The sequence below is a fragment of the Arachis duranensis genome, chromosome 9, assembly GCF_000817695.3.
Source record: "Arachis duranensis cultivar V14167 chromosome 9, aradu.V14167.gnm2.J7QH, whole genome shotgun sequence".
Lineage (NCBI taxonomy): Eukaryota > Viridiplantae > Streptophyta > Magnoliopsida > Fabales > Fabaceae > Arachis > Arachis duranensis.
Genome location: NC_029780.3, coordinates 3,507,409 through 3,524,016, shown reverse-complemented (window position 1 = coordinate 3,524,016; position 16,608 = coordinate 3,507,409). Strand labels below are relative to the sequence as shown.

The window sequence follows — 16,608 nt, the reverse complement described above, 5'->3', positions numbered from 1 at the left end:
AAAAACTTTTAATGACCAGAAAAATAATAAATTATTCATACAATAATGTATTCTTTCATTTTCATGCTACCCAATAAATTATTCATAATTTTTTTTTATTTTCTATATAGACACATTTTTCTATATAAAGAACAAAAGAGTCACACATAAAACCATCACAAAGTTTTTCTTACCTACCTATAGCTACATAGCCACTATGAAATTAGTAGCACTTATTTTCTCTCTTTCTACAATAATCATATCATTAGCAACACCATCATCATGCCATAACTTAGCATTAGAGCATGGATTAACCTTTTCAATATTCCCTCTAAGATTAAAATCAGGGTTAGGGGGTCACTACATTCCTCAAACATCATGCTCAAGTTGGAGGCTTGGTGTTGAAGCACACAACATCATTGAATGGACATCAATTCCTAAAGAGTGTGAAGATTATGTTGGAAACTATCTTTTAGGGAAGCAATATAGAGAAGACTCAAAAGCAGTTACTGAAGAAGCTTATAAATATGCTAAGAATCTCAATCTTGTTGGTGATGGTAAAGATATTTGGATTTTTGACATTGATGAAACTTCACTCTCTAATCTCCCTTATTATGCTGATCATGGATTTGGGTATACTCTCTAATTATCTATGCATCTACACTGTTTTTTTTTTTTTTACTATTATTATTTCTAGTTGTGAAATTAGTGTTTTTTTATTTTTCATGAGATTAGATTTTTTTTAAAAAAAAAAGAGGTCTAACAATTGAAAAATATTATTCATATACTAAATACTATTGACACCCGTATAAAAATACAATTGTTACTAAGTAATTGTTTATTTAAATTATTTTTAACTAACAAAATAAAGAGAATGTGTGATTGTTTGTTAAGAAATATTGATGTCAAAGCAATGTTTATTATAAAAGATGTAGACTATAGACATAACAAAATCCTTAATAATTTAATTTTAAACAAAAGCTACAAAATTTAGTCTTTTCAAAAAAATAATCTTTGAACTGATTTTTTTCTTTAAATTTTAAGAATTAATTAATTTGTGTTTTAAGTGCACAATTTAAAATTATAATAATAGAATATTTTTAATATTTTTTGTATTCAATTATATTAAAAACGTCAAAAAATTATTTTTTTAATAACATTTATAAAATATTTTTGTATAGTGTTTTTAATCTATGTCTTCAGAATATAAGTTAACAAAATCCTAATTTTAATTAGACAACCAAAAAGTTGTTTATTAACATTTTTTTTTAAGTGTTTCAATAATATATTTTTTTAAGAGAATGTGTATATATACAACACTAATACTAAATTGCAGTTGGATCCGACGGTTCTTGTAGTGAAACATTAAAAAAAAAATTGTACATAACTGACTATGACTGACTATGACTGACTATGACTGTACACAGATCGAATCGGATTGGATATAGTCTAAAATTTTATTTGATCTGCATATACTCATCGAATACAATATTTGCATTTTTTGCAAATCGAATCGAATCGAATATCGAGTATATCTATCCGCATATTCAAAAAAACTGTTATAACATCCGTTTGACTGTTTTTACAAAAAAATGTTCATAAAATTTATTTTTTACTTGTTTAAGTTAAAATATTATCAATAAAAATTTTTTTAAATAACAAAAAAATAATAACCTAAGATTTAAGTTTAATTATTCTAAATTGAAGTACAACATAAAAAATTAAAAACAAGCTATCATAAAATTCATAAAACAACACACTAAAATTCATATCATATTAGAATTGCTTTCTTAAACTATGCTATTTATCTTATATGAGATGTGTGAATATGCGGATTTGTGGATTGAATCTGCAGATATCACTACCAAATCTGCAATCCAATCATACCATAGTACGGATCAGATCTGGTTCTGCGGATCGAATAATATATATCCGCAAAATTTAGATCGGATGCGGATGATTACCACGAATATACAGATATTATCTAATCCATGTACAACGTATAACTGATCTCAAAACTATATAGCATATAGAACTTTAATTATTTGTCTATTAATTTTTGTTTTGTAGGGTAGAAAAATATAACGCAACATCATTCAATGAATGGGTTGATCTTGGAACAGCACCTCCACTTCCAGAGAGTCTTAAACTCTACAAAAGATTGTTGCGTCTTGGATTTAAGGTTGTGTTCTTAACTGGAAGGCCACAGTCCCAAAGAGATATTACTCTTAAGAACCTCAAAAATGCTGGCTACACCACTTTTCACACTTTGATTGTCAAGTAAGCATTTTAACTTTGTTTATAAATTATAATAATAATTGTTCATGGTTCTTGTGATGATTTATGGTAAGACTACTATCACAAATTTCATATCTCTAAAAATTAAAGATATTATCTTTGAATGATTTATAAGCGTGAAATATCTCTTATTTTATGAATTAATTTTGAAGTTGAATTAGGTCTATCTCAATTATAATATAATATCAGAAGTCTATCTGATATTATTGGGTCACTTGCATTATAAATAATTTATAAGTGAATTAATTATGATTTAAAAAATATTATTCATATATCAAATATTTTTTTATATTCGTATTAAAATATGATTGCTACTAATTAATTGTGTATTTAATTTTTTTAATTAACAAAAAAAACACGTATTTAATTATTGAAAAAATATTGATGTCAAATCAGTATTTATTATAGAAGATGTAGACGTAGATTGTTTTAAAAATATAAAATGTTTTATTCAAAATGGATAAATAGAAAATAATAAGTTGGGACAACTTTAGTAATATCTTTGGCAATTATTTCAGAGGTCCATCGAATACTTGTCCAATATTAATAAAGTATATTTGTCCAATATTGTTATAATTGAATTATTTTATGACATGTATCATGTTTATACACACAAAAAATAGTTACTAATTTTTTTTATTAAAAAAAGTATAGGATATTAATATACTATTTGTCAACTTATTGTTAATAATAATTAATTATTATATTTTAAACATATGTTTAAGGAGATACATCTAGAAAATATATATAAAGACATTTTTATTAGACACAACTATAAAAAAGATATTTTTGTTAGACACATTCACAAAAATATTTCTGTTAAACACAGTCATAAACAATAGTTGACAGAAACTGACAGAAATACTGTTGATAACGTAGTGGGATTATTTTATTAAATATCAATCATTTTTGGCTGTTATTGCAGGGATTCAACAGAATACAATGGGAAAACAGCAGTGACATATAAATCATCAGAGAGAAACAAGTTAGAGGAAAAAGGATACAGAATAGTTGGAAACATTGGAGACCAATGGAGTGATATCTTGGGAACCAACATTGGCAACAGAACCTTTAAGCTACCTGATCCTATGTATTACATTAGTTAAGCTTTCACCATCTTTATTTAATTTTCTACTATCTATTTCTTCAAATAATAAGAAATATGGAGTAACCTAGTACTCAAGTTTGGGTGACAAGAAGTCACACAAAGAGACACAACATGTTCTCTCTTTTGTGATTGATATAATATTTATTATTATGTATGTGTTGGTGTTCAATGTAAGAGGAAATCATGTGAACATTTTTCCTTTAATAAACTCATAAACATTTTTTGTCTGGATGAGACTCGTGTAATTATTTTAATGTAAAGTTGTTAGTTAAAAATTGTTAAATAATTGGATATGTTTAACTAAATTATTATCTAACAATTTTTTGTTAACAACTTCACATAAATACAACTACAACTACAGGTAAGTGTTTTCACTATTCGTCCACTAACTAGACACGTTTTCAATATACAAACAAAATAGTAGAGAAACAATGATAGATGCAATGCAATTCACACAAAACATCACAATCATGGTGAGATTAGTAGCACTAATAATTTATCTCTCTTGCTACAATTTTAATAGATAATTGCATACCTATTGAATTGAATATCCGATATATTTATTGTTCACATTGTTTAGTATTTTTATTGTGTACCTATATTTTTTCTTAAAATTAAAGAAAAAGTATAGATAACCAACAACATTGGTGAACAATGTGAACGATGGAGATATCAGATGTTCATTTTACTAGGTATGCGAATGGTTATTTTAATATTAAGATTTATATGGATGATTTGGAGGTATAGTGTATTTTTATTTGAGGAGTGTTAGGGGCCAGCAACTTTTGTGATTTGTAACCATCAAATAGCCATTAATAATGATTTTAATAGTGTGAGATTGGTGTGAAATTTCATCCAATAACTCACTTTTTTTTACTGATTACATGTTGACCATAATTTAATAAAGTTACTGGCCTCTAAATTTTTTCTTTTTATTTTATTAGTAGTTATTCATGTTGTTCAAAAAAGTCATTAATTACCTAACATAACTCAAAATTAAATCTTTGGTTTAGATTTTTTTTTTAAAAAAGGGTAAATTGAACATCTTATAACTAAGTATTATAATATCGCAATACTCACGGACACAATACACTCACACCCTCAACATTAGAAGTTTTTATTGATCGTCTCAACCAAATTTAGAATCTAAATACACCTATTACAAGACAAATATCATAATTACTAGACTATGATTTTTCATGTGATCTATGGTTTAGAGTTAATTAATCGTTTTGAACACATATATTCACCACCAGAAGCAAAGTTTTGAAGATCTTGGAAAGAATCAAAGCGGGCCCAAATTAACAAAAGGAAAAAAGATATAATCTTTATGACCAATTATTGACTATTGAGAATATTATATATATGATGTCTCTTTCTTTAGAAAGTACAAGATAAGATATATATCATGCATGATGCATGCATGCCGCCACATAAGTGCAATAAGAATATAAGATTATAGTAAAATACGGTTTTTAAAAATATTATCTATATACTCATTTCAGATGTTAGTCCCAAAAAACATTTTCATATCTCATCAAAATCATATACAAATTTCTTTATATATTTAATTATGTAGTTTTCTTTTTGAGAAAATTATAATATATAAGGGCCCACTTAAGCCAACAACAGGGTTTTTCCTTTTTTTAATTACGTATTAATTTTTCCCTTTTTTTTGTCATACTTTTTTTTGTTTTTTCCCCTTTTAAAGAAAAAAAAAATTTATCAAGCATAAAAAATTTTAAGATACGTTTGGTTTATATTTTTATTTTTATTATTTTTTATTTTTTAAATTTTATAAAAATAAAAATAATAAAAAAAATAATATTTTATTTTTTATTTTTATCTCTTATTTTTAATTTTTTTATAAAATTCAAAAAAATAAAAAATATTAAAAATAAAAACACAAATCAAATGCGGCCTTAATTTCCAGCTTCAAGGATGTTTCCCATACCCCTATTGGGGGAATCTTTTTGTTGTTCTTTTTGGGTCATGAGGAAATGTTTTGGTCTTTATTACCCTGCTGTAGTGTTGTGGGCTTAAGTGGGTACTTATATACACCATCTCATCTCCAAATACAATAGATATAAACTCAAGCAAGTTGGTCAATAAATCTTGGACAATTCTATGATACTAAGGAAGAAATGTTCTTCATCTACTGAAATAGCGTAGTAAATATTTAAAATAAACGCATGTTTGTCCTATTTTAATAAATGTGAGAAAGTAAAAGTTACTGTTCGTAGCAATGCAATTAAGTATGGATTCTACCAATGCTAGTGGAGTTTTGACGATATTTTAAGTTTTTAATTAATTATTTTTTAATAAATTATTATTTGCAGTCATTTATGTTTATTGATTTATATTTTATTCTATTTTAATAGATGAATTATGGACTAGCTATGTTTTTTTTGTTAATAGACTAGGCTTTAAATTGAAATGATCCTCAATGTGGAATTGTAGATTCGAAGTTAGAGTTTATACACAATAAATATTTATTACAATTTACTGTGAGCCGTGTGGATACTGGATAGTATTGTAATGACACGTTGTAACTTAATTTGTGAGAAATTTATTTGAAAAATAAAGGATAAGTGAAATAGTAGCCAATAAACTTTTTGTGGTTGTTAAACAATGAAAAAAATTTGGAAACAACAAATTTTCAATTATAATTAGCTAAAATTTTTTATAATTTACTTTATTTATATAATTTAACAACAGTTTTATTTTTTATCTCACTTTCGTATCAATCTACTTATTATATTCTTATCAATTCTATTTATTAATGACATTAATTATAATATCATATTTTTTACTATTAGACATTCTTATAATCAATACTTAATATTTTTTTTATGATTTGATTTTTATATTTAAAAATACAATAAAGACTAATAATAATTATAAAGAACGGTAATGATAATTTGTATTAAATGAGTTAATTGTAATTGATTTTTTTTTGTTAAGTCATTTATCATCATTCAATGGTGATACAAAACTTGAAAACTACCCTAATATGATTTTGTTTCGGTTAATTCAATTATTTTTATTCAAAATTCACAACTCTAATATAATACCATTACAAGCACAATTAAAAATTTAGAATAGGCCAAAGAATTTTACAAGAACTCATCTTTATCATTGCAAATAGTACGGCGATTGAATTCGACCTTAATACGGTACTTATGATTGAAGGTGCTTATGAAGAATTTGAACAACAGACGAACTCACCCGACAAAGTTGTTGTCAGTCAACCAATTTTTGAGAATATAAAAAATCACACTAGTTTTGATGAGGTATGGTAATAAACCAATTTATTTTTTGGGTGTGTTTTGATGTGTATTTATAATTATATTGTACTACTATATTCATACACATAACATTCATACATTTATATACATAACATCCATAATTACATACAACTAACATTTAAAAGTTAAATTCATGTTTGTTAGATATTACATCCATACACGTATCATTTTTTTAGTTATTGCATAAGTAACTATAAAGTTAACATAAATATTTTTAAATTTTATCATAATTGAATTTAAAAAAATGTCAAATTCTTAAATTAATTTATTCAATTCATAAATTTACTCATAATATCTATAAATCATACATATAACATCCATAATTTCATATTAATAACATCCATAATTTATACTCATAATATTCATAATTTCATATCTATGATGTCTATAAACGAGTTAATAATTATTTTTAAAAAATTATTTTTTTATTTTTTATTAGTTTATATATAAAATATAAATTGTATAGTAGAAGTTGTTAAAAATTTTTAATTTAACTTCCAAACTTTTTTCATTGTTTAACAACCACAAAAAGTTGATTGGCTACTATTTTTCCATAACTTATCCTTCCTTTTTTAAATAAATTTTTCACAAATTAAGCTACAATGTGTCATTACAATACTATCCAGTATCCACGCGGCTCACGGTAAATTGTAAAAAAATATTTATTGTGTACAAACTCTTAACTTCGAACGAAAAAAAACATAGCCTAATCCATAATTCATCTATTAAAATAGAATAAAATATAAATCAAACAACATAAATTGCTGCAAATAATAATCTATTAGAAGGTGATTAATTAAAAACTTAAAATGTCGTCAAAATTCTACTAGTATTGGTAGGACCCACACTTGGTTGCACTGCCACGAACAGCAATCTCTCAATTGCATCCTCTAGGGTTTGAACCCTAGACCTTGAGGTGGGGAGAGGGGAGAATGCCACTAGAGCCAAGGCTCATTGGCTACAAACTCTAACTTCGAATTCACAATTTCACATTGAGAACCAGTTCAACTTAAAGCCTAGTCCACGAACAAAAGAAAACATAGCCTAGTCCATAATTCATCTATTAAAATAGAATAAAATATAAATCAATAAACATAAATTGCTGCAAATAATAATCCATTAGAAGGTAATTAATTAAAAACTTAAAACGTTGTCAAAGCTCCACTGATATTGATAGGACCCACACTTGGTTGCATTACCACGAACAGTAACTTTTACTTTTTCACGTTCATTGAAATGGGACGGACACGTGTCTATTCTAAATGCTTGCCACGCTATTTCAGCAGATGAAGAACATTTCTTCCTTGAGCATCATAGAATTGTTTATAAATCTTAGCTCAAGTGGTATATATATTTTTTTTATTAAAAAATTTCAAGTTGACTAAAAAAAGAAAAAATATCATATGTATGAGAGTGTGTAACTTAGAATTAGAAATTGTTCGATCCATTTTAATATGCTTCCAATTAAAAAAGGAAAAGAAAAAAAGTCCTTTAACTTAGTAGTCTTAAAAGTTAAAGTTTGTTAGGGCACAACTCTAAAGATTTTAAGGTTTAAAATTCATCTTGAATAAAGAAGTATTACTTGTAGATACATAAGTAATTTGCATATACCATTAGAGAAGGTTGGATAAACAAATACTTTTATAATTAAATTTTAATTAAGTCTTCAAAAAGTTGTTAACTTTTCTAGAATAAAACATAGTAGAAAAAGTATAGAAATGATGTATAAATAACACAGGATACAAAAAAAATAAAAAATAAAAAATAAAAAAAGAGAAATAAAATTTTAAAAAATGTGAAAAAAACATCAATGAGTCAACATCCAAATGAGGAGGACGGAAAAAGAAAAACAAACAAAAAAATGCAAAAAAAAAAAAAACATAAAAAAGGAAAAAATTGAAAAACAAATTTGTTTATTTAATGATACTTACATCCTTAATTAATAAATTTTAACTCGAATTTTAGTATTTTACTCCAATGAAATATACTTGCATAATATCTCCTAAAAAGTAAAGGACAAAATAATAATAATAATAATAACAATAACTCTTCTTAGTACTTACACCTTTAATGGGTTTTAATTTGCAAATAGCCTTAAATTGAATTGTGCACTAACCCTTGATGACAAATAAATTAATAATACTCCAAAAATTGGAGGTTTTTTTTTTCTTTTGAAATAAATGGATTTTATAAGAAGCAATGGCAGGAAGCAAGTTCTTTTTATATATAGTTGCCTAATTTATTAAAAATAGATAAAAATTAATATTTAATTTTAAAAAATAAAAATAAAATTATTTTTAAATATTTAAAATTTATTATAAAAGATAAGTTCCACAAATTTAGTGTCAAACATATAGGGACCAAAAAATTTGACAAATTTGGCAACTATGACACCTCGATTTGGATCATTTTCTGCTCCAAATTAATTCATATTCTTTTTTGGTTTCCCAGTTTCCAAACACGAAGCAATAACTAACACTAATTATAGATGGAATCTTTTCATTATTTTTCACACATTACTAACATCCTCTTTGCTTCCACATGCTAATGACACCTTATCTAATTGTTCCAAAAATTACAACCACAAATTGCTGTTTGTATGTGAGGTACATAATATGGTACAGCGATTACCGAGATATATAGGATACGGATCTGTTAGAAAACATAATAATCATAGTTAGTTATTAATTGAACTTATCTCATATAGCATCTTCAGTGTTGTTAGTACAGTCAGCGTGGATTGCACTCTACCACAATATATGTAAATACCTTACTACCCTTTGTGATATAATACAAATATACAATATTTTAATCAAGAAAAAATATGATGAGCCAATAGAATATTTGTATAATATATACAATGGAGGTTTATGGAGTATTAGAGATATAATCATTAGTGTTATTTTTTTTATTAGCTGAAGTTTTTAGGATGAGTGGTATCATGACATGTTATTAGAACGCTAGATTCGAAAGGTTAAGAGTTTGATCCTTGATGAACTTCGAAATTAGTTTATTTTTTTGGGAAGATATTTATTATCCCTAGTTTGGTCTCTAAATTTATACCCGAGTTTCAATTTAGTTTTTAAAGTTTTAATTATTTCTATTTAGTCTCCAAAATTTATAAACGTGTCTTATATTAGTCCCTGACACAATTTTCAGTATAAAAACGTTAATAGAGTGTTATTATAGACTATCAAATATCATGTTAAAACTTGTAAAATGATACAGTTTTAATTTTGGCATTTAAATAGCTTAAAAATAACATCATATCACTTATTTTATTAAGTAAAATTTTAATAAACATCATTTACGATATTTTTGGATTATTTGAGTGCCAAAACTAAAACGATATTATTTTACAAAATTTAGTATGACATTCGACTGTACACGACAATATTCCGTTAATATTTATACGTTAAAAATTATTTTAAAAACTAATATGAATTATGTTTACAAAATTTAAAGACTAAATAAAAACAATTAAAACTTTAAAAATTAAATTAAAATTTACATATAAATTCAAAAACCAAATTAAATATTATCTCTTGTTTGTGCTACAATTCTTAGAACACCTTCTGCCCTCTCATATCTTTCATCAAAAGAAATCTAGATATATCACACATCATGAAGGGAATAATGGTATTATCAAATTTACTAATGGCAATATCACCCTCCTCGAATGTTTATAGCTTTAGAAATATACTAATGTTTTTACTGGTAATAATATTACGAAAATATAAATATTTTGAAGTGATGTTAATTTTTTTTTATATTATAAATAATTGTAAAAAAGATTTATAAAATTAAATTATTTTTACAAAAAAATTATAAGGACAAAAGTCTTTGTCGGTTAATAAAATCATAATCTTTGTAGATAAAAAAATTCAAATAATAAATTTTTTAGTTATTATTTTTATATGAAAGAGTTTGATTTTGTACTGATAATTCATTTTAACATTCATTATCTACAAATTAAAAGAATTTAATATATATATTTTTAAATTTGATCAAATATTAAGTTTGTTGGACAAATAAAAATAATTAATTTTCATGCTTGTTATTTAAAAATAATATTCTCTCTTTTTCTCTCTCTCTATATATATATAATTAGATGTTGTATAAAATAAATTTATATTGATAGTTATAAAATTAACACAAAATTCAATTTTTGTAAATAACTGAATCTTAATTTTAAATTTTTAATTATTAATCATAATATTATTATTCTCTCTAAATTATATATAATAAATTCTTGAAAAAAGAGAAATAAAAATATAAATTAAAAAGATAATCATTTTTTAAAATTATATTTAATTATACATTTAATATATTTTTTAAAATTTTATGAATTTATTCAAATTATATTATTTTATTTTTTATAAAATAGAATTGTAAAGAGATAAAAAATGAGAGAAAAAATAAAAGAGAAAAAAATTTAAAAAAAAAAAGAAAATTTGTTAATTTTGATCACTGTTCATTAAGTAATCAAATCTTACCTAGAAAGTGAATAAATAAACTTAATCCTTAAGAAATAAAAATCACCAATGCTCATCATAAGACATCAAACATAATTTGATCTCATCTCACCCCACACATCAAATATACCTTATGCCTAATAATACATAGGCTCAGATATGATCTCTAATCTAATATATTTTGTTGTAACATGACAAACAAACAAAAAACATGATCTCTAATTTAATGTATTTTACAACCCATGCCGCCTAATTTGAGCATAATCCTATGGGCATATCCCACTAGTGGGAACGATAGATTTAGAATAAAAGAGGATCAACGAAAATTTCAAATCTCTTATCCATCTCTATGATTTTGTTAAAATAATTCTATCTATCTCTAGACAAAATTTAACAGATTTTACTAAAATTTAGAGTACAATTTTTAATATTAGTTTTTTTATTGACCAAACAAATGATAAATTTGTCTACCACTCAATAAATTTACAGAATTGTTATATATTTAAATATTTTTTCATTTAAGTTTATTTAATTAATTTTAACACCATCAAAAATTACTCTCGTTAAAAGAGCGTCATTACACACGCTTCTCCTCTGTCCTTCTTCTTCTTTTTCTCTCTTGCGCTTCTTCCTTTTATTCTTCTTATTTCAAATTCACGCATACATTCTTCTTTTTTCAAATTTACGCATACGTTTTTCTTCTCCTTCAATTTCAGTTCATTTTTTACTTTATTTTGATTCATTTGTAAATTAATTTCGATTCATTTGTGTGTTAATTTCGGTTCACTTGTGAATAAAAAATTTGGTCAATACTTGTGAATCGAAATTAACACACAAATGAATCAAAATAAATTAAGAAATAAACTGAAATTATTTAATAATGAAAGCAAAAAAAATTAGAACTAATAAAGGTGTTTACAAAATGTTAGTGTTATTGGTGAAGAAGAAGAAAAAAAAGAAAAAAGAGAAAGAAAAAAAAGAAGAGAAGAAATAAAGAAAAAAAACTTGTGTGTACAAATTTAGAAGAAGAAAAAATACAAAGAGAAAAAAAAGAAAAAAAAAAAACAGAAAAAGAGAACGTGTGATTTAAAAAAATTATTATAATAATTTAAATAAACTTAAATAAGTATTTTGTTTAGACGTAAAACTTTATTTATACATCTAACATTGGTCGAACATCTTTCAAAATTAAACTTCATCTTAATGCATGTCAGCATGGGTAAGAAGTAGGTGCTGGTCCAAACCCTAATTTGGTCCACACTACCATTTAGATTACAAATAAAGCTAGTGAAAAAGTAATTTAGGATTAGATTAATTAAGGATCCACTATGTTCTAATGTTGGGTAAAACGAGCATAACACCAAGTAGAAAAGGACAATGAAAAAGGCCCATTAAACTTTTTGTAAAGTTAATGATTACATTAACCCAAAAAGTAAAACGAGGTTAAGATATACATGAGATTCCTGCTTGTAATTAACAGACAGTACTTGAAAGAAAAAACAATTAATCAGAAAAAAATAATTAAAGGTTAATTAAAGCATATTTTTCAATATTCTATTATGTTTATCTATTTTATTCTCTCAATGTACGAATATTTCGAATTTCTGAAAATATATTCAGCAAGTGAAGAAACCTATGAGTTATTGTTTTAACCATAGTGAATTTATAATTTAGGTAGTTAATTATTAGAACCATTTATCATCATAATTATTATAAGGTTTGTCACAATAGTTTCGTTAGTTAGTTTATACATTTTAAAAAATGTGAGATGAATACAAGTATCATGTAATTTTAATATAAAAAAATAACAATGTAACTTTTGTTATTTATTACTTTAATTAAATCACTATATATTAGAATAAACAAAAAATTACAAAATGTTTCCTAAAACAAACAATATATTATTTAATAAAGTATAAAATTAACTTACTTTAAATAATTCTTCCGAAGATAAAGAAAAAATAAATTTTGAACATTATTTGAGGATTCAAAACCATGTAACTAAAAATTAGTCATCAATCACTTATTCATTTAGAAATACAAAATGTTCTCATATTTATATTTTTAATCAAATTTAGTAAATAATAAAATTAAATTATATTTAGAATTATAATTAAATTTTATAAATAATATAATATTTTTATTCACATCTATAAGAAAGATAAGAATAAAAATATAAAAGTATAATGGTAGTTAACTGGTGGCTGATATTTTGTGTTAATGAAAAAATTTGTTATTCTATTTTGCAATGAAAACTTTGATTAATTTAATTTGATGATTGATTGTTCTATTACAAAAATATATGATGATTAATTTATAGTATTAATAGATTTCTTTTTTTTCCGATAATTACAGTACCAAACTCCAATATATATAAAACTTCAATTTATTGAGAATAAAATTTTCTTAGAATAAAATCATCTGATATTTACTTACTTACTTTTTACCAATATATCAAACACATTCTTAAAATTTTAAATTTAAATTAAAAAAGTGAGATTATATTGTAAAAAATTAAATTAATTATATCAATTATTGTGACGTACGGATCGAAGATTTAATTAATTATTTATTTCAAATCATTTCACCCTTTGGTTGTGTGTTTTCACTTTTCAAAGTCCAAAGGGATTAATAAGATATAAAACCACTGTCTTACCCAAAATTTCGATTAGATTTAACTAATAACTGTGTGCGTTTAAAAATAATAAAAAAAATGTGGAGCTACATAATCTCAATAGAGTAATAGTTAAGAATCCTATTACTTCATCCTTTTAATTATTTTTTAATATTTAAATAATAAAATTGTAAGTATATATATTTTTTTGAAAAATATTAAATAAATAAAAAATTCAAAATTTTGTTTATTTAAAAATTAGAAAAAAAGTTAGAATGATAAATTAAGACTTTCAATTATTTTTCATCTCAATAAACTTCACAAATTAATTAGTGACGAAAGCATAGCAGCAAATTAAGCTCTTAGACCAAACAAATTGGATTACATTGCTTAGAATAATAAACCCTCTATTTAAATATTAATTAACTATTAATGTTTGAATCACAGTTTCACTATTCAGATAAAATGCTTGTTTAAGGAAGCACTTAATAGTTAATGTGTTTTGGCCACTTCTCAACGTCTCTTTTTGTGTCTGTTCAAACAATGGGAGGGTATAAAGAGGTTAAAAAATTAAAGGAAGTTAATGGAAATTTTTTTATTTTATGAATAAATTCTGAAGATACCTTATCATCATTCATCAATATCAATGATTTTTTTATTGTTTAACATGTACTCTTTGATCTTAAAAGGTGGAGCATTGCAGGATCTAAATATTTCACCGGTTAACAAATACTTTATGATATTTTTTAAAATGTTATAAATAGAAGATTTGAATAAACCTAAACTTGAAAGGGTTTTAATGTATTAAAAAATTTATTTTTTTATTTTAATTCTCTTGTACCAATGAGGTAGGTTACATTTTTTTTGTTGTTTTTATAACTTTGTTTTTGTTTTCACAATGAGTAATACACTAATATTATACATTTCTTTTTATGAATCAAGTTTAGCTAAGTTAAATAATAAAATTTAAAATAATATTAATTATTTAATTTTTATTATATTAGACTAATTTAGTTAAATTTAATTAATAAAAATATTTAAATATATAATATTATTTTTTCAGAATACATGTAAACTTAAAAGTTGGATTAATTCACGAAATCGATCATTAAATTCTTTTATTTTTTACGTGTACTCCTTTTAAAAGAAACAACTAAAATAATATCCAAAAATTTATATTTTTGACAAAAATAACTCTCAAAAGATATTAACGATAAATAAATCTTTAAAAAATTTAAAAATACGACAAAAATAACTAAATATTAAATATATATTCTAAAAAACTTTAAAGATCATATTTTGATACAAATTTTTGTAATTATTATTAGAAAAATAAAATATTTTTATTCTTAAAATTTGATAATTTTATGTCAAGCGAATTTTTTAAAAGATTTTTTATTGTGAATTATCACATATTTTTAAAAAATTAAAAAAATTTAGAGATCAATTTTGATCTAAAATTTTTTGTACACTTTCTAAATATTTATTTAAATATTATCATAAAAATTTGTATCAAATATACAAGTCGTTTGTTAAATACAATCTTTTTTACTTATAAAAGATATAATAAATATTAATTATTTTTGTTGTATTTTTAAGTCATTTAGATATTATTTTATCGATAATATATTTTAAAAACTGTTTTATCAATTGTTAAATCTTTTCGATACCAAATTAATAATTAAAGAAATAGCACATATAAGTTCAACAAAATTAGGAAGGCAAGTTACACCATTAAAAGAATTCATGAAAGTAATTTATATGTAACCAAAATTTTAGGAGTTAAAGGATGCTAATTTCAATTAAAATAAATGTGCATTAAAAAGGTTTAGAAAATCCATTTGTAATACATATTGATTATAAGGTGGGCATCATCTATATAATTCACACCAAATAATAATAATAATGAGGAGGCAAAAAAGAGAATAGAGAGCGTGAAGACAGTGAGAGAGAAGGTCCTTATATGGGCACACTGCACGAAATATTAACATTGATGTATGGATGACGTCATACTTATTCATTCCAAAAGGGTTTAACAAATATTTTTAAAAAGAATAATTAGTTCCAGTAGTTTATATCAATGTTAAACAAACAAATTTATAATTTTATTATGTACTCCTGTATTTTATACAATAAATATTTCTTAAATTAAAAGAAAATTTTCATTTTTTAATATTTAAAATATATTTATTAGCTAAATCTTTCTTTATATATAATGTTGTTTTGTTTTTAACAATATTTACTTAAAAATTTTAAATAAATATTGTTAATTTGAGCTTTTTTTCTATTTTTTATTTAAAATATTAGACAATTTTTAATCAAATTAAAATAACATAATGAACTAACCTTAAAATCATTCAGTAAGATAAATATTTAAAAATTGTTAAGTAAATAAACTATGAATTTTTTTACATATTTAAATATAATTTTTGAAAATTTTCTACTGGCAAGCACGTGAGGTTATGGCTATAGACTATAGAGTAAGAGTAGAATATGTGCATGAAAAAAAAAATGCAACGCTAAATCCAAAAAGAAAAAGAGTTCTAAAAACCCATGAGTCAAATGAAACCCTAATCATTGCTGATATGAAATTTAAGATTCAAACACTTTACACTTGGACAGCATCTCCCTTCAACACCCATGCACTGCCTCAACCGTGTACTAAACTCTCTCTCCCTCGTCAACAATAATAATTCCTTTCATTTTCTCCTCTTATATCTAAAAATATAATTTATTTAACTTCTGTCTTAAGTAATAAATTAAGAATCTTTTCTAAAAATACAACAAATTTAAATTTTAATATATTTATTTTTTATTTATTAAATA

General features: G+C 23.6%; 1 protein-coding gene across 1 annotated transcript; it reads left to right on the top strand.

Annotated features, from left to right (window-relative positions):
• The first annotated feature begins 160 nt into the window (after nt 1-160).
• Nucleotides 161-3,616, top strand: LOC107464020 (stem 28 kDa glycoprotein). Its single transcript, XM_016082918.3, has 3 exons — nt 161-612; nt 2,050-2,259; nt 3,203-3,616. Exons 1-3 carry the CDS (start codon nt 197-199, stop codon nt 3,381-3,383), a joined length of 807 nt encoding a protein of 268 aa, XP_015938404.1. The 5' UTR covers nt 161-196; the 3' UTR covers nt 3,384-3,616.
• Nucleotides 3,617-16,608: the final 12,992 nt, after the last annotated feature.